This window comes from Haliotis cracherodii, unplaced genomic scaffold (genome assembly GCF_022045235.1).
Source record: "Haliotis cracherodii isolate W230 unplaced genomic scaffold, xgHalCrac1.p SCAF_9, whole genome shotgun sequence".
In the NCBI taxonomy this organism is placed as follows: Eukaryota; Metazoa; Mollusca; class Gastropoda; order Lepetellida; family Haliotidae; genus Haliotis; species Haliotis cracherodii.
In genome coordinates, this window is record NW_027266343.1 from 13626525 (window position 1) to 13648239 (window position 21715).

Genomic DNA, 21715 nt, shown 5'->3' on the forward strand with positions numbered 1-21715 from the left:
ATGGCTGATCAGGTGGCTTTTGGGTAAAGGTAAAACGTAAAGACAATAGGCTAAAAATAATAAAAAGTCTATATGCTCAGGCACTGTCAACATCATCATAAAGTTCTTTGAGGGGCGGTCGGGTAGTCTAGTGGTTAAAGCGTTCGCTCGTCACGCCGAAGACTCGGTTTCGATTCCCGACATGGGTACAAATTGTGAAGCCCATTTCTGGTGTTCCCCGCCGTGATATTGCTGGAATATTGCTAAAAGCGGCGTAAAACCATACTCCCTCACTCATAAAGTTCTGTGCACGTTTCGTTTTTGTTTCCATTTTCATTTTTTTATGCATTGTGTTTAAATATTAGGATTAATTTTTGGAAACAAAAACAAAACATGCGGCAGACTTTATCATGATGCGGGTGGTGCCTGAGAACCATAGTCATTATTGTTTTCAGCGAGTGAAGACTTACATTTGTAGGTATTTCTCCGTGTATTCAATACCGTATTTAGAAGAATGGCAGCACCCGCCCTTGTTGCCGTTTATGCTACGACCGACGAGTCAACTCCAAGTGTCGATGCCGAATATAAACGTAGTCGGTTTATATACACGTAGTCTCCATCTCCGATCTTGATTCGCACATTGGGAACGCATGGAAGGAGAGAGATGTGGAGATTGGGAGTTAGCTATCGGCCATCATGTGTCAGCGGTCAGTATAGGTCAGTCCACCCTGCCGTCTGGACGAATGTTACTTAATAATTAAACAGCAGGGTTAATATGACCGAAAGATAAAACCCCTTACCAATATGGCTCGGTGTTACGCAGTCTCAATAGATCATTAAGTATTAGCCTGAAGCGTGAGGCCTATACCTGACCACCAAGCCGAACTAGTCAAGTTGACATGAAGATTTCATATATGATAGCTTTTGAGAGTGAGTAAGTGTGGTTTTACGCTGCTTTTAGCAATATTCCAGCAATATCACGACTTGGGACACCAGAAATGGGCTTCACGCATTGTACCGATGTAGGGAATCGAACCCGGCTCTTCGGCGTGACGAGCGAACGCTTTAACCAAATGGCCACCCGACAGCCCCTACAAAGTGATTATTGCAGACGCTATGCTAACTTGTATGATTGTTATAAGACCAATCACTGGATTGTCTAGTCCAGACTCGATTATTTACAGACCGCCGTCATATAGTTGTAATATTGCTGAGTGCGGCGTTAAACAACAAACCAACCAACCAACAACCAACCAACACTTAGTTTAAGTCGTCGTGTGACACGCAAACATCTAGCGTTAATTTTACAGGGAGCAAGTAGTCTTTCATAAAAATATTCCAAGGAATATTTAAGATCACTAACTTCTTTTGTTCAGTATAGATAGGTTTAAGAATAGTTTGCTGGGTTTCCATTAGTTACCATGAACATTCTGTATGTTTTAAAAATAGCCACTCACACCGCTTCCTTTAGTTAGTCTGTCGACCAATCAAAGATTACGTTTCAAGTCTGATTTCTTCTCTCATCAGCAACAACGATTTCACAGTGATTCGGTGATTCTAACCCCCTGATTTAAGTTAAACTCTAAATTATTGACGGAACATACACACACAAACACACACAGACAGAGAGAGAGAGAGAGAGAGAGAGAGAGAGAGAGAGAGAGAGAGATACACACACAGACACCAAGAGACACACACACAGACACATACACACAGAGAGAGAAAAAACAGACACGCACGCAGACACAAACACACAGACAGACACACACACAGAGAGACACGGAGAGTCTCACACATACACACAAACACACATACTCACACAGACACAGGGAGACACACACAGACACATACACACAGACACATACACATCATGCTTGAGACGTGCACCATTTGTAAGACGTGTGTACAACTGCTATGTAGTGTCAGTGGTATTGATCACTCCAATTAGAATATACACGTTGTGAATGGTATTTGTAAGACATGTACAACTGCTATGTAGTGTCAGTGGTATTGATCACTCCAATTAGAATATACACGTTGTGAATGGTATTTGTAAGACGTGTGTACAATTGCTATGTAGTGTCAGTGGTATTGATCACTCCAATTAGAATATACACGTTGTGAATGGTATTTGTAAGACGTGTACAACTGCTATATAGTGTCAGTGGTATTGATCACCCCAATTAGAATATACACGTTGTGAATGGTATTTGTAAGACGTGTGTACAACTGCTATGTAGTGTCAGTGGTATTGATCACCCCAATTAGAATATACACGTTGTGAATGGTATTTGTAAGACATGTACAATTGCTATGTAGTGTCAGTGGTATTGATCACCCCAATTAGAACATACACGTTGTGAATGGTATTTGTAAGACGTGTGTACAACTGCTATGTAGTGTCAGTGGTATTGATCACCCCAATTAGAATATACACGTTGTGAATGGTATTTGTAAGACATGTACAATTGCTATGTAGTGTCAGTGGTATTGATCACCCCAATTAGAACATACACGTTGTGAATGGTATTTGTAAGACGTGTGTACAACTGCTATGTAGTGTCAGTGGTATTGATCACCCCAATTAGTATATACACGTTGTGAATGGTATTTGTAAGACATGTACAACTGCTATGTAGTGTCAGTGGTATTGATCACCCCAATTAGAATATACACGTTGTGAATGGTATTTGTAAGACATGTACAATTGCTATGTAGTGTCAGTGGTATTGATCACCCTAAGGCTCAGTTTCTATCCCCAAAGTCATCAAGGCGCTTAAGGCCAGGTTCACATAGTGCCGATTATGGCTGTGCTACGACACGAAACGTGAAAGAGTCGGATTACTATCCTCAGTGATCTGGAATGTTCTACTATTGTCTGAACGCAGTCACATACGTTCGTAACAGGTCCAATGAGGTCGGCCAAGCACTCCCAACAGTATGGTGCGTCTCGTAACATTCGGGAAACTCAGCCGATTTTGTCTAGTCGGATTACAATCGTGACTATGTCGTAACAGATTCTGCTGTATCGGATCAAAATCGTAACAATGTCCTGTGTTGTCTGGACGGTACCCTGTGGATCGGGACGCTGTCGTGATGAACGGACATGAATTGTTCATTGCCGTTTCTTGTCGATTGAGACCAGATTGCGTCCAGATCCTGCCGAATGCGAACCGTCTTTGTCGGTTCACTGTCTGGTCACTGTCTGATCTCTGTCGGGTCGCATTCGGGAGAATCGGGACGCTGTCGAGACAGATTCTGTGGGTTTTTTACAATGCGGAAGATACAAATCGGATCAGATTCGGATTAAGAACGGGAGAATCGCAACGAATTCGGCTGGAAACGGCTGAATCGGGACGCTTCCTGAACAATATCTGATTGTTTGTGAATTTCCCGCCATGAATCACAGGATCTTGATCAGACTTTTGACAAATTTTAATCGGGAATGGTCCTATCAAGGAAAAAAACTGAATACGTGACTGATCCCTAAGCATGTAATATCATGGTCTAGAGAATTGTGTATCTGGTTGTCTGAGCAAACGTATCCAGTATGAGATAAGTCTGCATTGATAGTTTACATGTATCGGGTGTAGCAGCATTCTGCTACAATTGCCTTATTTGGTGACGGTAGCCGACGCCAAGACCAAAACTTTGTATAAATTTTCTCGATATTGTTGCGATAGAAGGTTTTGTAAATAAATTTCGACATGAAATTGTTAAGCCAAGATATATGTAGTATATGATACTACTTCTAGTCTTTCTGGACCGAAGAACCTAGACTCAGATAGAATCGTTGTGAAACACATCTCAAAACCACCATATAACCACTTATATGACCTTTAATGTGCCCCTACTGCTGCGGCAACGTAACCTTTAATGTGTCCCTACCGCCGAGGCAACGTAACCTTTAATGTGTCCCTACTGATGAGGCAACGTAACCTTTAATGTGTCCCTACTGATGAGGCAACGTAACCTTTAATGTGTCCCTACTGATGAGGCAACGTAACCTTTAATGTGTCCCTACCGCCGAGGCAACGTAACCTTTAATGTGTCCCTACCGCTGACGCAACGTAACCTTTAACGTGTCCCTACCGCTGAGGCAACGTAACCTTTAATGTGTCCCTACCGCTGAGGCAACGTAACCTTTAATGTGTCCCTACCGCTGAGGCAACGTAACCTTTAATGTGTCCCCACCGCTGAGGCAACGTAACCTTTAACGTGTCCCCACCGCTGAGGCAACGTAACCTTTAATGTGTCCCTACTGCTGAGGCAACGTAACCTTTAACGTGTCCCTACTGCTGAGGCAACGTAACCCTTAATGTGCTCCTACTGCTGAGGCAACGTAACCTTTAATGTGTCCCCACCGCTGAGGCAACGTAACCTTTAATGTGTCCCCACCGCTGAGGCAACGTAACCTTTAACGTGCCCCTACCGCCGAGGCAACGTAACCTTTAATGTGTCCCTACTGCTGACACAACGTAACCTTTAATGTGTCCCTATAGCACCTGCACGGCTGATGTTTAAGGTGAAGAAACTTTGTAATATTTCCTTAAATGTCCATTCCGCACAGTATTGAACAAAGGTCCAAGGTAGATGTTATAATACGTCTTGTTTGTATTCAAAATTCAACAGACTGGGTTAGACTTTTCATCACATATTGCAAGTACATGCTGATGTACTGGACTGCCTTGTGTGGCAACTCCCTTGTGTCTCCAGAACCTTCAGTCCGTTCTCTATCACACACTGAAGACGCGTATAATTATGTTTATCACAATATACGAAGGCGATCAATACATTTTGCAACTTCAATATGAGACCAAGTCGCAGATTTCATTTGCCGGAACAGGAACGAGTCACTGGGGGCTAAGTCAGGGCTGTACAGTTGAATCAACCACCCTACAGCCCAGACTTAGCCCCCAGTGACTATTTCCTGTTCCGGCACATCAGCCATACGTGGAAGACGCTTCCAGGATGACGAGGACATAAAGGCTGCCACAGAGACGTGGTTAAAGGGCCAATCTGTGGATTTCTATAATAAAGTGGTATTAAAAGCTTGAAGGACAAATGGAATAAGTGTATTGAGGTGAATGGAGATTATATTGAAAGATAAAAGTGCAAAAGATATTTTGCGACTTGTTCTTATATTGAAGTTGCAAAACGTATTGAACGTCCCTCGTAATTATTACAGGACGATTGAGATTCACCCAGCAGGAGACAGATATCTTTGACGAATTGCGGTTACCTATGCTAACGTTATAACCCCGTTTGAGTGACAAAGAGAAGGTAAAACTTTACTGTGAATTCTGGTGGCAAGTGTGACAAGCTGTGCCCTTCCAAATCGATAAACATACAAATTTTGATTTCGTCCAGGGTTCGAATCCCGCCGAGAGGGGCTCAGATTTATTATGAATGATTATATTGCATGGTTCGTAAAATAAATAAATAAATAAATAAATTATCACAAAAGTGATAATAATACAATAAGTATATGGTTATTAAGAAGCTGAAGGATTCAATAATAATTTCTAATAATAAATTAAGGGTGAATCGTTGAAGCATTAACAACGCATCAGCAATATGTTGGCCATACAACGATGAGAACAATTTATCGCCCACACATGTCACGAGTACACTAAGATTTATGTATATAGTTGTTGTAAAAGCCATAAATCATAGCATCGTTCAGTCGCAGTTTACGCGAATATTGATAATCCGAATCTTGACTGACTGCGAACAGCTTTTGTTCATATAGGCCACCCGTTGAAGGTCACCCTGATAAGAAAAAAATTCATTTATGGAATCATAGATATATACATAAGTAGATATATATACATATATATGTAAGAACATCAGGTATCAACTGAAAATGTGATTCTTATACAAATAGGTTATCATAAGTAAAATATTAATATATTAAATGTCTAGACTTAATCATACTTGTCACCAATTTATTACCTTTATAACTAAACATTAGAGATTTATAGTCAATAATCTTTGCATGAAAGAACCCATTATGAAGATCCCAGTTTACTTTGTACAGTACAGGGGGCTGACGGGTAGCCTAGTGGTTAAAGCTTCGCGCGTCACGTCGAAGACCGGGTTCGATTCCCGACATGGGTACAATGCATGAAGCCCATTTCAGGTGTCCGCCGCCGTGATATTGCTCGAATATTGTTATAAGCGGCGTAAAACCATACTCACTCACTGTACAGAACAGTACAGATAACGTAACGTGACTTCCAAATATAAACTGTGAGTGAGTCGGTTTTAACGCAGTATTTCAGATATATCACGGTGTGTCACGGGAAGGAAGATGGGTGATGCAGGTCTCAGACGTTTACCACTGTAGTGAAATCCACGAGCACGGGCGTATCTGGTATTCCATGCCATCATAGTACGAGTCTGACAGGCCGAAGGGACGCAACTCTGCATAAGCGAAGTGCGGAGTCTTACACCTGTAGTTAATATTTATGACTTATTGTTATGTTCTCAGAGTAAGGCTTTATTGTGTTCGTATCAGATATAAAAAGTTTGTATGATAAGAGGAATCGGGAACTTTTTAAGAATAATGTATAAATGTATCATAACCGAGACACAGCTTGCTTAATATTTGTGGTTAGTTACTTATCCCACTGATACAACTTACATTTTTAAAAGTGTGAGGTTTTTTTTTTAAATGTTTATCACATTGTGATAAGTTAAGGTTAACGTAATGATGTAAATTATTGGTCCTATAAATCTTCTCTACGCAGTTTCTGGAAAGGATTGGCGGGAACATTTTCGCTAAGAACAGGTGCCCTGGAAACAGGGGACGTAACTCTTCCAGGCGGAAGTTGTCGTCAGCAAATATGACAGCATGGAGAGGGCTTTTTTGTTGAGGCACATCTTTCTGCTGTTGTTGATTTTCTGGGCTTTGTTGTCGCTCTGCGGTAAGTTAGAAACATATTACTCTTTCATATGTTTTCTTATGCGCGTGTGTGGCCGATTACTGCTGCGTTGCATGAGCGGGACATGATATAACAGCCTTGATGCAAAGGCCCAATGCGAGCAGACGAGAACTGTTGTTGTGACCTCTCTAGTTCGGTCACGTCGACTGTTTTAGAACTTGACATGACACGGGAGCATATTGTAAAGTAGTCAGGCAGACATAACTTTTTTGGACAGTTTCCATGGAAAGTTAGAAAATGGACTCAAGTTTTGGAATGAACTTCGTTTCTTTTGTTTTTGCCTTGTTCTTTTGAAAAAGTAATATTGGTCATGTTTATTTTGGGAAAATTATTTGAAAGAGATAATCCTATTACAGGAAATATTTTTTTCTTCTAAAAATTTCATGTTAAAATAATTGGGAGCATATTTAGGTAAGTTTCCATATATGGTATTGCTATCTATCTAATTCAGTAGGCCTAATTGATTGATTAACCCTAAACTTGTTGTGAACAACTGAGAGACATCTCATTCACTTTTAAAAGTCAACTTTCTCTTAAAGACAAGCCATCATCTAAGTATTAACAATGTCTGTGTAATGCTACACTCCCAGTTAAAGCTCGAGTCATCGTGATAAACATGGCATCCAAAAACGCACGATGTCCAAAAACCTATGATCCGGCGATATGTGTAGAATGCCATCTCAATCGCTATATATGTGAGTTAGGTTTTAAAATATGTCACAAGTTGTCAGCTTAAATACTATGAATGGAAACCCAAAGTGAAGCAGAGAGTAGATAGTTGCCAGTTTTGTGAAAAGACGAGAAGAGGTATGATGCTGACAAAGCGAGTGTCAAGAGCATGGTCAGGGTTAGAACTAAATTCAAATCTTTACTAGCCCAGGTGAAGATGAAATGCCCTTTTAATGTAAGAACAAATTTGGAAATATCTACCAGCCCATAGGAATTGGTAATAGCCCGGGGCGAGTGGATAGTGTTAAATTCTAGCCCTGCCATTATGAATGTGGGATTCACATCTACAATCAGTGGATCCTGTTATCACCAGGGGATGGAACTCTGTACAGCCATCTGCTGAGCTTTATACCTAATGGCAAAATATGCTCACCTGTCTTATTTATGTTGATATATCGTAGAGAATTATCTATTACATTGCAAATGATAATGTATTTTTTGTTGCTACCATGATTGGTTCATGTATTGAAGTGCGAGTGATGTAAAAGACCTCTACACTGCTCTAAGCAGTGAGTGAAATGGTCGCATTTACAAGTAAATTTTGAGAATTGCAACAAAACATTTTAAAACACTTGTCTCTAGCGGGTGTGGAGAAATCTTAATTTAAACTACACTCAGTTATATTAGCCATGTCTGTAATTATTGTTTAGTTCCGTTAGAATCGTAGTTATGTATAATTTTCGGCAAAGCTTTTAGCGATTTTTAGTGATTCTTCTAAGAGAAGTAACTCTAGTTTATTTATCTTATCCAACCTCGCAATGTAGTTCACACAGAATGGATGAAAGGGTTCCCACAATCCATTGTGTAGCAGACGCATCAATATGGTGACTCCTGTCAATTTAAAAAGAAATTCCAAAGGAAAACGAATAAATACATCATACTTTCAAGTGAACATGACTGCAACTAATAAATATATCAACCAAGAAAAGAAATCAAAGTTGTGAATGTTCCTTCATGTGTATTTAGGAGTCATGGTTGCTAGTATTTGACTAGTTGCAATGTCACAAATCGTCAAAATACAATATTTTGTTATCTATTGCTGGAAATAATGATTTTGTTAATGGCAGTCAGAAGTTTAAACCGAGAGAATATTAAAGGGCATAGTGATTCTCACAGACATAGAAAGTGTACAGACTACAGTTTATGCAACAGAAAAGAAACGTCCATTTCTAAATAAGCTATTACACTACAATTTCATACAGTAGATATCTGATGAGAAGATGTGGATGAACTGAAGATTGAATTTAATACTGCATATTGTATTGGTAAAGAAGAAATGGCCTTTAGACATAAGAAACAAGTTTCAAATTAACATAATCATTTATTCATCACAGGGGTAGATAAAGTTACATGCCAATATTAGGTAGTGTAAATTTGCATGGCCACATGAATTTCAGTTTGGTTAGTGATTTAATATATTTACTTAGTTATCAACAAGTTAGTAAAAGAATAAACTTGGAGCCCTGCCTTTGTTCCCAATCTTGTAACTTTCACAGGGACTGGTAACAAAGTGTGGGATACTCCAGCAATCTGCTGTTATTACTAAGACACTGCTTTCAATTTCCCTGATTGCATACGGAAATCTGGTTCAGAAACTGACAAAACACACTTTGTCAGGACAACTAGATATGCAAGAGGACCAGTGGATCTTTCCATAGGTCTACTGGTCCTTCGGACTGTTGACAAATTCTGGTCAGTGTCAGGTGGTGATCTGTAATTTTTATTCCCACATGAACTGCGCCAATGCAAGGGGTTCGAGGATTAAGTTGGTGAAGGGGTATCTAAACAAGAAATGTCCATGTGCTGAAGTCATAGATACAGGAAAGAGGAGATGACCAAGTTAGCTTGCATCTGTAAACTGTCGTCCACCTGCAAACTTTACAGGGATTTATCCCATACCCGTGAAGATCCAGGGCAGAATTGGTCTTCAGCAACCCATGCTTGCCGCAAGAGGCGACTCGCTGTTTGATTGATGCATGTCATCGCATCCTAATTGCATAGATCAATGCTCATGATATCAATCACTGGATTGTCTAGGCCAGACTTGATTATTTACAGACTGCCGTCATATACCTGTAATATTGCGGAGTGCGGTGTTAAACAACAACCAACCAACTACTGCAGCAAATGCCATTAAAAATATGCCAACAAAAAATAGGAAGAGTTTTGAATAATTGTTGTAAATTATTGCATTGAATAATTTAGAAAATTAAGAACATTTTAAAAAATCCATATTTTGGACAAAATAACAATGTTTTTTGTAATTTGGCTGCTGGGGGCGCTTAGTTTACAATCCTGAATTAATTGAAGCTCTGTATTCTTCATTGTGTGTGTTGACAGAACTAGACTTGCAGCTTGCAACATCACCAGATGTCAACCTTGTACTCAACGATGCCATGTTCTTCGAAATCATCGACCCAGAGCAGTTAAGCTACACCTACAAACTGCGTCCAGCCAGAGACTTTGGAGGAGTTTTTGTAAGTAAAAGCACAGAAACTCTGGAGTGACATTTGAACTGATGTATATACTGTATAGTCGTACTATATTGATTGGCAAAGAGTCAATGTTGTTGAAGCACTAAATGAAAGTCTGGGTTGGATACTCTTCAGTCCTACTATATTGATTAACAAAGAGTGAATGTTGTTGAAGCACTAAATGAAAGTCCGGGTTGGATACTCTTCAGTCCTACTATATTGATTGACAAAGAATTAGAATTGTTGAAGCAGTTAATTAAAGCCTGGGTTGGATACTCTACACTCCTACTATACTGATTGACAAAGAATTAGAATTGTTGCAGCAGTTAATAAAAGCCTGGGTTGGACTAGTGGCTAATGTCACAGATTGTACAGGCCAGTAGATATTTCTGATCTTTCTGAGTCTACTTATGTTGGATTATTATTCAAGTGAATGATGAAATAATGAGAAAACTATGTTATAAGCAGATTTGTTTCCATTTAAATGAATTATTGGCTGATCTTACCGGACCCAGGCATTGAAATTAACCCAGAATGTCAACTAGCCTGAATATTGATCAGGGCTCCAGATAATTTTCCAGCATCAGGAGTATGTATTCCTTATCATTTCAGGGGCACGGGTAGCCCAGTCGATTCATTGTGCAGAGTTGCATCCCTTGGGCATGCCAGAAACCTATGATTGTGGGTTCGAATCCCGGCTCGCCCCGATTATATTTCTAGGTTTGTCAGCACCATACCCGTGCTCGTGGGTTTCATCAAAGTGGTAAACGTCTGAGACCTGCATCACTTCGGGCTGTCCTCCCACTTAAAGCTGACAGGCCGCGATATACTGTTAAAAGCGGCATTAAACCCAACTCACTCACTCACTCACCTTATTATTTCAATATAGGAGTATTTGCAAAACTAACAAGTACACTGAGTACAGAATGGAATTTAATATATTAGTCTTGTATTTCATTTTAGAAATGCACGACAGCATTGCTACTCTTGTGTAAACAAGTCAATAAAAATATGTATGTCTATTGTATAATGCGCACCCCCCTCTAGGGTATTCAATATTTGGAGGGGATTAAATCGAGTATTATTACATGGTATCCCTTCAGCAAAGTCAGGTAAACAAACAGGTGATAACAAACATGGTCAATACAGATTTGAAATCTGAGATGCAATATCACTAGACATGATGAGTTACTGTTTAAATTGTATTTGCAATTCTACTCAGCATTGTTTTAGATATAGAGATTAAGATTACCATGTATATTTTCTCGTAAACTAGGCCTGAAACAGCAATCAGCTATACACACAATCTACTGGTGATTCTTTCAAAAATTACCAATAATATGACTTTTGATGCAATGATCGGAAGAATAGTACCCGAAACTACCAATATCGTGTTATTTTAGTTGCATTTTTACTCTGTATATTTGAAATAATAATAACGATAAGCGTAACTCTAACTTTTGTACAGCTGATCGCTATTGCCGGATATTGTTTACCCATGGAACAATATAGTTAATCATTGTACCGGGGGTCCCGCGCTCGTGAAAACTCTTTGTTGACATATAACAGTCAAACTGCAACAAATATTATTTTTAGCTAGTCAAAGTATGGCATTTAAGATATATGTATCCATTGTCTGTGAACTAAAGTTTGTTTCAAGCCATCAATAACGGTTATCTGACCGTATCAAATCCCACCGTATCGTGCATATTTTCATCCGTACATAAGCCCTGGTGATAACATGTTGCTTTACCCACAAAATATTTGAAATTCTTCCAGCCCTTGGGATACCTTTAAAGTTAAGAAAACTGGTCCGGGCTTGTGGGCATGTGCTAATTTCCATCTGTTGTAGACCCAACAGAATTTTACAAGATTCAGACTTCGGACCAGTGGCTAAAGTCTCAGTTTGGTTAAGTATATTTTAGGTAACTGAAGTGCTATAAGAGGAGTGGGGAAGTGTACCAATGGTATATGTCTTTATTTTTTTATTACAGGAACACACACTTAACAAAGTGGAGCTTAGATTTGCTGATCCTCTTGATGGATGTGGAACTTTTACCAGTAGCATGAGGGGATCCATTGCTTTTATATTAAGAGGGTAAGATAAATAAAGTTATCAGATATTGTTCATTGCTTGTGAAATTCACTTCACTGAAGCATTTGAAAAGGTTTTGAGACTCATCACGATACCAAGGAATTCCTGCCTGTCAATTAGCTTTGCAGTAGGGGATGGCAGTAGTTTATACTTAATTGATGTGCAGTGACAAGTCTTTCATGTACTCCTCTCCATCAACCCCTGTGGTGATTCCGAATAGGATTACATACCTCATGTTTGTCGACATAGCTAACTAATGTGGTTACAATGAATTTGTTCTCATGCTGTCAACCATTGGTTTGTCTGCTCCCATGGATTATTTACTGGCATAAAACAACATTTTTTCACATGTGTCCGAAAGTAGAATTTTGATACACAGGATGTTAGAAAATTAATTTTGAAAATAATGATCATACTCAGTGGTTGAGTGGGTTAAATCGCTGACTTTGTGTGCTGCCTCACTCTTGCAGTGTGGGTTCGAATCCCGGATGGAACTCAACCCCAAATAGTACTAGAATCTAAGAAAGTGTTATCACAAATACAACATTTGCTACATTTGACCAATTTCTAAATGACAATGTGTGTTCGTAGCTTTTGGCCATGGGAGCCATGACAATATACACTTGTCAGAGGGGTACATAAAGTACATGATCTAGACTACCAGATGTCGGATTTTCTTTTGTGGAAGCTTCGGTGGCAGAGTGGGTCACTGACTTTGTGTGCTGGTGATTAGGTGCCTCACTCTGACAGTGTGGGTTCAAATCCTGGATCCCTTAATCCTATCCAGCATCACCACAGGGGTTGATGGAGAGATGTGCATGAAAGGCTTGTCACTACACATCTAGAGCAACTAGGTTTTCATGTCAACATGCACCTGGTGCAAGTTATATCATGTTCCTTAAATCGCTTCCTGTACTACCATCAACTGATCTTTCATTGGTCTTCACAGTAAGAATTATATGTACATTTTTGTAATTATTGTATATCTTATTTACAGTGGATGTTCCTTTTTAACTAAAACATACAACGCAGAAATGGCAAATGCATTTGGTGCTATAATCAGTGACAGTGATGAGGAGAATGATGATAAGTTTGTCGACATGATTGATGACAACACCAGCAGAAAAGTGAACATTCCAGCCATGTTCCTCATGGGCAAAGACGGGTAAGTTAGCAGAGGCTTGAAGCTCGCACAAGCACATGTCCTGCTAGAAGTTCTCACATTCTCTTATCTTGCTAGAAGCTCACACAGGCTCTTATGCAGCTGGAAGCTTGCAGAGGCTCTTATCCTGCTGGAAGCTCATGCAGGCTATTGTCCTGCTAGAAGCTTGCACAGGCTCTTATCCTGCTAGAAGCTTGCACAGGCTCTTATCCTGCTGGAAGCTCATGCAGGCTATTGTCCTGCTAGAAGCTTGCACAGTCTCATATCCTGCTAGAAGCTTGCACAGGCTCTTATCCTGCTGGAAGCTCATGCAGGCTATTGTCCTGCTAGAAGCTTGCACAGGCTCTTATCCTGCTAGAAGCTTGCACAGGCTCTTATCCTGCTAGAAACATACACAGGCTCTTATCCTGCTAGAAACATACACAGGCTCTTATCCTGCTGGAAGCTCATGCAGGCTATTGTCCTGCTAGAAGCTTGCAAGGCTCTTATCCTGCTAGAAACATACACAGGCTCTTATCCTGCTAGAAACATACACAGGCTCTTATCCTGCTAGAAACATACACAGGCTCTTATCCTGCTGGAAGCTCATGCAGGCTATTGTCCTGCTAGAAGCTTGCACAGTCTCATATCCTGCTAGAAGCTTGCACAGGCTCTTATCCTGCTGGAAGCTCATGCAGGCTATTGTCCTGCTAGAAGCATGCACAGGCTCTTATCCTGCTAGAAGCTTGCACAGGCTCTTATCCTGCTAGAAACATACACAGGCTCTTATCCTGCTAGAAACATACACAGGCTCTTATCCTGCTGGAAGCTCATGCAGGCTATTGTCCTGCTAGAAGCTTGCAAGGCTCTTATCCTGCTAGAAACATACACAGGCTCTTATCCTGCTAGAAACATACACAGGCTCTTATCCTGCTAGAAACATACACAGGCTCTTATCCTGCTGGAAGCTCATGCAGGCTATTGTCCTGCTAGAAGTTTGCACAGGCTCTTATCCTGCTAGAAACATACACAGGCTCTTATCCTGCTAGAAACATACACAGGCTCTTATCCTGCTGGAAGCTCATGCAGGCTCTTATCCTGCTAGAAGCTTGCACAGGCTGTTGTCCTACTTGAAGCTGGCAGAGGCTCTTGTCCTGCTAGAAGCCTGCACAGGCTCTTGTCCCACTAGAAACTCACACAGGCTCTTATCCGGCTAGAAACTCACACAGGCTCTTGTCCTGATAGAAACATACACAGGCTCTTATCCTGCTTGAAGCTCACACAGGCTCTTATCCTGCTTGAAGCTCACACAGGCTCTTATCCTGATAGAAGCTGTCACAGGCACTTATCCAATTGTAAATGAAAATCAAGATGATTTGGGATCATAATGCTAAAAGTTATTGTCGCAGCAAACCCAAGTACACCAGCTAATTTGGCACAAGGGTCCGTGATCAGGGGCCCCTGGCAATGAGAAGGAATCAGAAATTAGCTTTTAACACTAACAGTTCATTTTCTCACTATCAGCATGTCCTCCTTATATGATCTTATAAACTCTGGAAGTTATTCGTGATTCTTAAATTGTGATGATGAGTATCATGATACAACTTGAAACATTTACAAGCCAGAATAGTGACAACATATCAGGACTGGAATTCTACTAGCCCTCAGGAAACCTTTAACTTTGGAAAAACTGACTGAGGTTACCAGGCTGGGGGCACTGTGCATCCTCAATGATGAATCAATCCTTCAGTAAATTGCTTCTATTTTGTAAACATGGCATACCCATCATACAAAATAATCTTTTTCCCTTTAAGATTCTTAATTACATTTGTAATATATTTAATATTTTCATGCCAAGTGTTTATGTATTAACAATTAGACTAAAATCCAGTCTCTGAAATGAAACTATGTTACAGAAAAATAACTGTTAAACTATCTCAATACAATATAATGAATATGAGCCCAGAGACTCTTCATTTTCCTGAAACTGAAGTAATCTAGACTTGCCACCAATTAAGACTTGCATAGGCTGTATTGGATATATTTGTTTCAGGGCCTGTATGACAGACTATGTAATAATCTGTAACCTCTGTTTCAGGGCCTGTATGACAGACTATGTAATAATCTGTAACCTCTGTTTCAGGGCCTGTATGACAGACTATGTAATAATCTGTAACCTCTGTTTCAGGGCCTGTATGACAGACTATGTAATAATCTGTAACCTCTGTTTCAGGGCCTGTATGACAGACTATGTAATAATCTGTAACCTCTGTTTCAGTGCCATGATTCGTCACACACTGCAACAGTTAAACATGGATAGTGCTCTTATAAATATTCCAATCAACGTGACTGGTATACCCTTGGGGCGTGTCAACCAGCCACCATGGACTCTGTGGTAGCAGTTTCGTCACACAGTGCCACACCTACTTCACACAGTGCCACACCCATTTCACATAGTGCCATGCCCCCTTCACACTCATGGAAGTGGGGCTACAATAAACCTCGACACCTGTAGTGCATCTGTTTTTATGTATGTTTAGTTTTTACTTGAAATTTGTTCATTCTGGCTAAGTAGTGCTTCCAGCATCCGATGAATGTACGAAAAAGGTGCATGTGGAATGTCAGCCAAATAGGTTCAGTGTTGGGTTAGAGCTCATCAAATCAGTAAGCAGAGTTAGAAATAGTTCATCAATTAACTGGACCCAAAGTTAGAATTCGCTTGCCATGATAATAATGCCCTGTCTCAGAAACCAAATTTGATCATTATGATTATTGTTACTATTGTGTGAGTGTGATTTTCTTTGTTTATCTTGAAACTGAGAGCAACTTAAAGTAATACCGTAACCACCAAGTATATTTCATATCAGAGGGGAAGTCTGAGTGTGGCAATTACTTCGATTATCTGATCATGGATTCAAATTCTGGTTCAAACTGATTATGATTCTAGGCTTATCAGCACCATACCCCAATCTCATTAAAATCAGATCTCAGTTCTCACTACCGCTAAATAAAGATCTGAGGACGTCCCATTACGGGTCACATCAGAATGCCCTTTCATCCAACCAGTCAGAGCATCACTTACCAGATCAGGAAAATGACACTAGGAATGTGTTTTCTAATCATGCAACCTCTGAAAGGTTTACACATTGGTCTTCGGAACAACAGTTATGGCCCAGACGACTGATTCCAAAAAAATCATTATCGATATCTTGCTTCAGTGGGATAAACATTTGAATGGGGGAGAAGTTGCATAGCTCGTGGTGAGTACTGCCATTCAAGAACTTTGTCAGAATATTTTGCAAGTGTAGTCTGGAATGGAAGTCACCAGTTTGAAACTAGTGCCGTAAAGCTTGAGAAAGCTGCTTTTTGATTGGCTAATGTCAACCCCTTGTAAGTCATTTCATTGGTCGGTCAGTGGTCGCAAAAGGTCGTTCTGACATGATATGTAATGGGATATCCTCAGATTTTAGTTTGGCAGTAGTGAGAACTAAGATCTGATTTTAATGAGATTGCACCATACCCTTGCTCTTGGGTTTCACCAAAGTGATTAACGGCTAAGACCTACAGCACTTCAGGTATCCTCCCACATTAAGCTGACACACCATGAGTCCATGATATAACTGCAATATCATTCAAAGTCTCTGAAATGAATGTTTTTTGTTTGCTGTCTGAAATGCTGTGCAGGAATTCCTTTTCTGGGTGAACAGCCCTGGTTATTGTCTTGCAAAGTGATCTTAGTGCTAAGACAGTTGTAACACCAATAACTATTGCTTTGTAGAAAATTAACCCTTACCCTACAAACCACGGGTTATAGTCCTATAAAGTGATGTTAGCACTAGGACCATCATAACACCCATTCTGTAACAAAAGCGTGACAGTGTAGCACTGTAACAAAGACTTACGACTGTAGCACTAGGACGATTGTGACACCCTTCGTGTAACGGAGACTTGCGACTGTAGCACTAGGACAATCGTAACACCCACACGGTCACAGAAACTTAGGGCATTGTAGCACTACGACAATCATGACACCCACTCTAACAAAGACTAAAACTAGAACAATCGTGGCACCCATACTGTAACAAAGACTTATCACAGCGAAGCACTGGGAAGATCGTGGCACCCACACTGTAACAAAGACTTGCGACATTGTAGCACTAGGAAGATCGTAAGACCTTACTGCTACAGAGACTTACAACTGTAGCACTAGGACAATTGTGACACCTACACTGTCACAGAAACTTACAGAATTGTAGCACTACGACAATCATGACACCCACACTAACAAAGACTGTAGCACTAGAACAATCGTGGCACCCACACTAACAAAGACTGTAGCGCTACGACAATCATAACACCCACACTAACAAAGACTGTAGCGCTACGACAATCATGACACCCACACTAACAAAGACTAGCGCTACGACAATCATGACACCCACACTAACAAAGACTGTAGCGCTACGACAATCATGACACCCACACTAACAAAGACTGTAGCGCTACGACAATCATGACACCCACACTAACAAAGACTGTAGCACTACGACAATCATGACACCCACACTAACTAAGACTGTAGCACTAGAACAATCATGACACCCACACTAACAAAGACTGTAGCGCTACGACAATCATGACACCCACACTAACAAAGACTGTAGCACTAGAACAATCATGACACCCACACTAACAAAGACTGTAGCACTACGACAATCATGACACCCACACTAACAAAGACTGTAGCGCTACGACAATCATAACACCCACACTAACAAAGACTGTAGCACTAGAACAATCATGACACCCACACTAACAAAGACTGTAGCGCTACGACAATCATGACACCCACACTAACAAAGACTGTAGCACTATGACAATCATGACACCCACACTAACAAAGACTGTAGCACTAGAACAATCATGACACCCACACTAACAAAGACTGTAGCGCTACGACAATCATGACACCCACACTAACAAAGACTGTAGCGCTACGACAATCATGACACCCACACTAACAAAGACTGTAGCACTATGACAATCATGACACCCACACTAACAAAGACTGTAGCACTAGAACAATCGTGGCACCCACACTAACAAAGACTGTAGCGCTACGACAATCATGACACCCACACTAACAAAGACTGTAGCACTACGACAATCATGACACCCACACTAACAAAGACTGTAGCGCTACAACAATCATGACACCCACACTAACAAAGACTGTAGCGCTACAACAATCATGACACCCACACTAACAAAGACTGTAGCACTAGGACGATGACACCCACACTGTAACAAAGACTGTAGCGCTACGACAATCATGACACCCACACTAACAAAGACTGTAGCACTAGAACAATCGTGGCACCCACACTAACAAAGACTGTAGCGCTACGACAATCATGACACCCACACTAACAAAGACTAGCGCTACGACAATCATGACACCCACACTAACAAAGACTGTAGCGCTACGACAATCATGACACCCACACTAACAAAGACTGTAGCACTATGACAATCATGACACCCACACTAACAAAGACTGTAGCACTAGAACAATCGTGGCACCCACACTAACAAAGACTGTAGCGCTACGACAATCATGACACCCACACTAACAAAGACTGTAGCACTAGGACAATCATGACACCCACACTAACAAAGACTGTAGCGCTACAACAATCATGACACCCACACTAACAAAGACTGTAGCGCTACAACAATCATGACACCCACACTAACAAAGACTGTAGCACTAGGACGATGACACCCACACTGTAACAAAGACTTGCGACAATGAAGCACAAGGACCATCATAACATCCATACTGTAACAAAGACTTAAGACAGCGAAGCACGGGGAAGATCATGGCACCCACACTGTAACAAAGACTTGCGACATTGTAGCACTAGGACGATCGTAAGACCTTACTGCTACAGAGACTAACGGCTGTTGCACTAAGACAATCATGACACCCACACTAACAAAGACTGTAGCACTAGAACAATCGTGGCACCCATACTGTAACAAAGACTTATGACAGTGTAGCACTAGGACGATCATGACACCCACACTGTAACAAAGACTTGTGACAGTGAAGCACAAGGACCGTCATAACATCCACACTGAAACTAAAGACTTAAGACAGCAAAGCACGGGGAAGATCGTGGCACCCACACTGAAACAAAGACTTAAGGCAGTGTTGCCCTAAGATCACTTTGTGGAACATGGACCAGCACCTTTATATAATGCCGAGGAAGGAATGAACATGTCCCACTTGTAAATATTACAGTACTCAAATGTTGGGCAATGGTAATTTTAAACCCTTGGTATTACTTGGTTTTACTGATGTTCTATGAATTGCAACTCATGAATTGTCTTCGTTGATGCATGTCATCGATCCCAATTGTGTGGATCGATGCTTATGATGTCAATCACTGGATTGTCTGGTCCAGACTCGATTATTTACAGACCGCCGTCATATCGCTGGAATACTGCTGAGTGCGGCGTTAAACAACAAACAAACAAACAAACAAACAAACGACATGGTTCTGGACAATTACTGTATTTTAATGTCATAAGACAGAAAACCATATCATTTATTTATCAGGCGTTGTCATATTTATGTGGTTCCAGTGAGTTTTTAATTACGTTGAAAGATACATTTTACCATTAATGTGTTGACGATGTACAGCCGCAGGGTGGGATAACCTGGACATGTAATTGGCCTGATGTCTGTGTCTAACAAGGTAGTAATAGAAAAATAATAGCACAGGGATTAACAACTTTTAGGTATTTGGTGAAGGTTGCAATGTTTGTTTTGTCTAACACAAAGGTAATATTCTTTCATGCCAGGTTGTGACTGATTGGTGACCGAGGTGGCCGAGTCTGTTTCCAACATCGACAGCCCTGTGCTGTCCTGTTCTGGGTCAGGCCTTCCACTGGTCTAATTGTCTTGAGTTCACTGTGTAGAGTTGCTTCCTTTGCTGATGTTCGGATCTGCTGATTGTGGGTACAAGATTGTATTTACCCTTGGTTTGTCAGGACCTGACAGTGCTTGTTCTTCTTGTCATATGTACGTCTATGAAATCCTGTTCAAGCCCATCTAAACGCAGCTCACCGACCCACCCACCCGCCAACCCGCATTGTTCAGTGAAACCATAACCTCCTGTTAGACACACATTACTGATAATTACAGAAGTGTTAGGCAGTCACTATCCTGCCAGTAATGATAAGTAGATGTATTGCACAATGTTGTAATATAAGATTTACAGTCTGGAGAGATTACTAGTGGATCCATCCACCCCACATCATGAAGGGTATCAACAAACAAGGATCACAGTGGTGTTAATGTTGAACCCTTCATGTTGTGCCAGTCTTCCCAGATAGCCTGAGGATGTGTGTATAAATGTCTCCATCAATCCTGTCTCAAGGGCTTTCATTTCAGTATACCTACACTAACCCCTGCATCCATTCCCATGGTTCTCGCGATCTCAAATTATCTGCCCTAAGATTTAGTGAGAAACCTATATGAAGATAGCTTGTGATCTGGTCTTACAAATGAAGCACATTCATTATCAGTACATATGGATGAAAATGAATAAGGTAACATTTAGCCATCATTGGTTCCCATGTCTACCAAATGATTGGAAACAACGCACACAAACACATCCCAAAATTTGATTCTTTGTGTTGAATTTGTATGCACACTATTTGAAATGTTCTGACAGTAAAGCATATTTCCCTATACTGTATTTTTCATTGTTCCCCTATTCGTTTCCATCAATATATATTGTAAGTTACCAAGTATCTGTATATTTCAGTCAGTTGATACACTGATAGTACGCTAAGATGCCCCTCCGAAAGGCATCGCCTTCACAATGTAATATTTTTGAGAACCTTGAGTACTTTTTGATTTATCTGTTTGATAACTTTTAATTTGAGAGAATTCCCAAAAGAAACCACTACCTAGGCCAAATAACAGCCTTAACTTCACCAGTACCAATCTGGAAATGAATTAACCTTACACCGACAATGTTTCTGTTTCACACAAAGTATGTCTACACCTGGGCTTGAAATTGGCATCAGCCTTGAAGCATAGAAAGGATTTCATTAGCAGTAGACTGCCAGCCAAGTGGAGAACAAGTCATCCATCTTGGAGCGATGTAGTGTTCATAGTCATCACAAGTACTTTTTGTAAGTTTGGGAGTGTCCTGGGGAAGATTTTTCTGATACATGTCTGCAGTTGGATTGGGAAATGTTTGCAGAATTGTGCCTTGAGAATCCCATTTTAACCCATGAATGCAATATTTTGTTATTAATTTATGAATAAAAA

At 40.5% G+C, this 21715-nt stretch overlaps 1 protein-coding gene across 1 annotated transcript; it reads left to right on the forward strand.

Moving 5' to 3' along the window:
* Positions 1 to 6825: 6825 nt before the first annotated feature.
* Positions 6826 to 16845, forward strand: LOC139452486 (PRADC1-like protein). The gene is made up of 5 exons (XM_071233977.1): positions 6826 to 6908; positions 9996 to 10132; positions 12124 to 12227; positions 13222 to 13389; positions 15644 to 16845. The coding sequence occupies exons 1-5, from the start codon at positions 6836 to 6838 to the stop codon at positions 15762 to 15764; spliced, it is 603 nt and encodes a 200-aa protein (XP_071090078.1). The 5' UTR covers positions 6826 to 6835; the 3' UTR covers positions 15765 to 16845.
* The last annotated feature ends 4870 nt before the right edge of the window (positions 16846 to 21715 follow it).

Excerpts from the sequence above, each read along its gene's own strand:
- LOC139452486 (XM_071233977.1), top strand. The coding sequence starts at position 6,836 with ATGGAGAGGGCTTTTTTGTTGAGGCACATCTTTCTGCTGTTGTTGATT. Across the intron at positions 10,133-12,123 it reads GAGACTTTGGAGGAGTTTTT|GAACACACACTTAACAAAGT; the intron begins GTAAGTAAAAGC and ends TTTTTATTACAG. Across the intron at positions 13,390-15,643 it reads TTCCTCATGGGCAAAGACGG|TGCCATGATTCGTCACACAC; the intron begins GTAAGTTAGCAG and ends CCTCTGTTTCAG.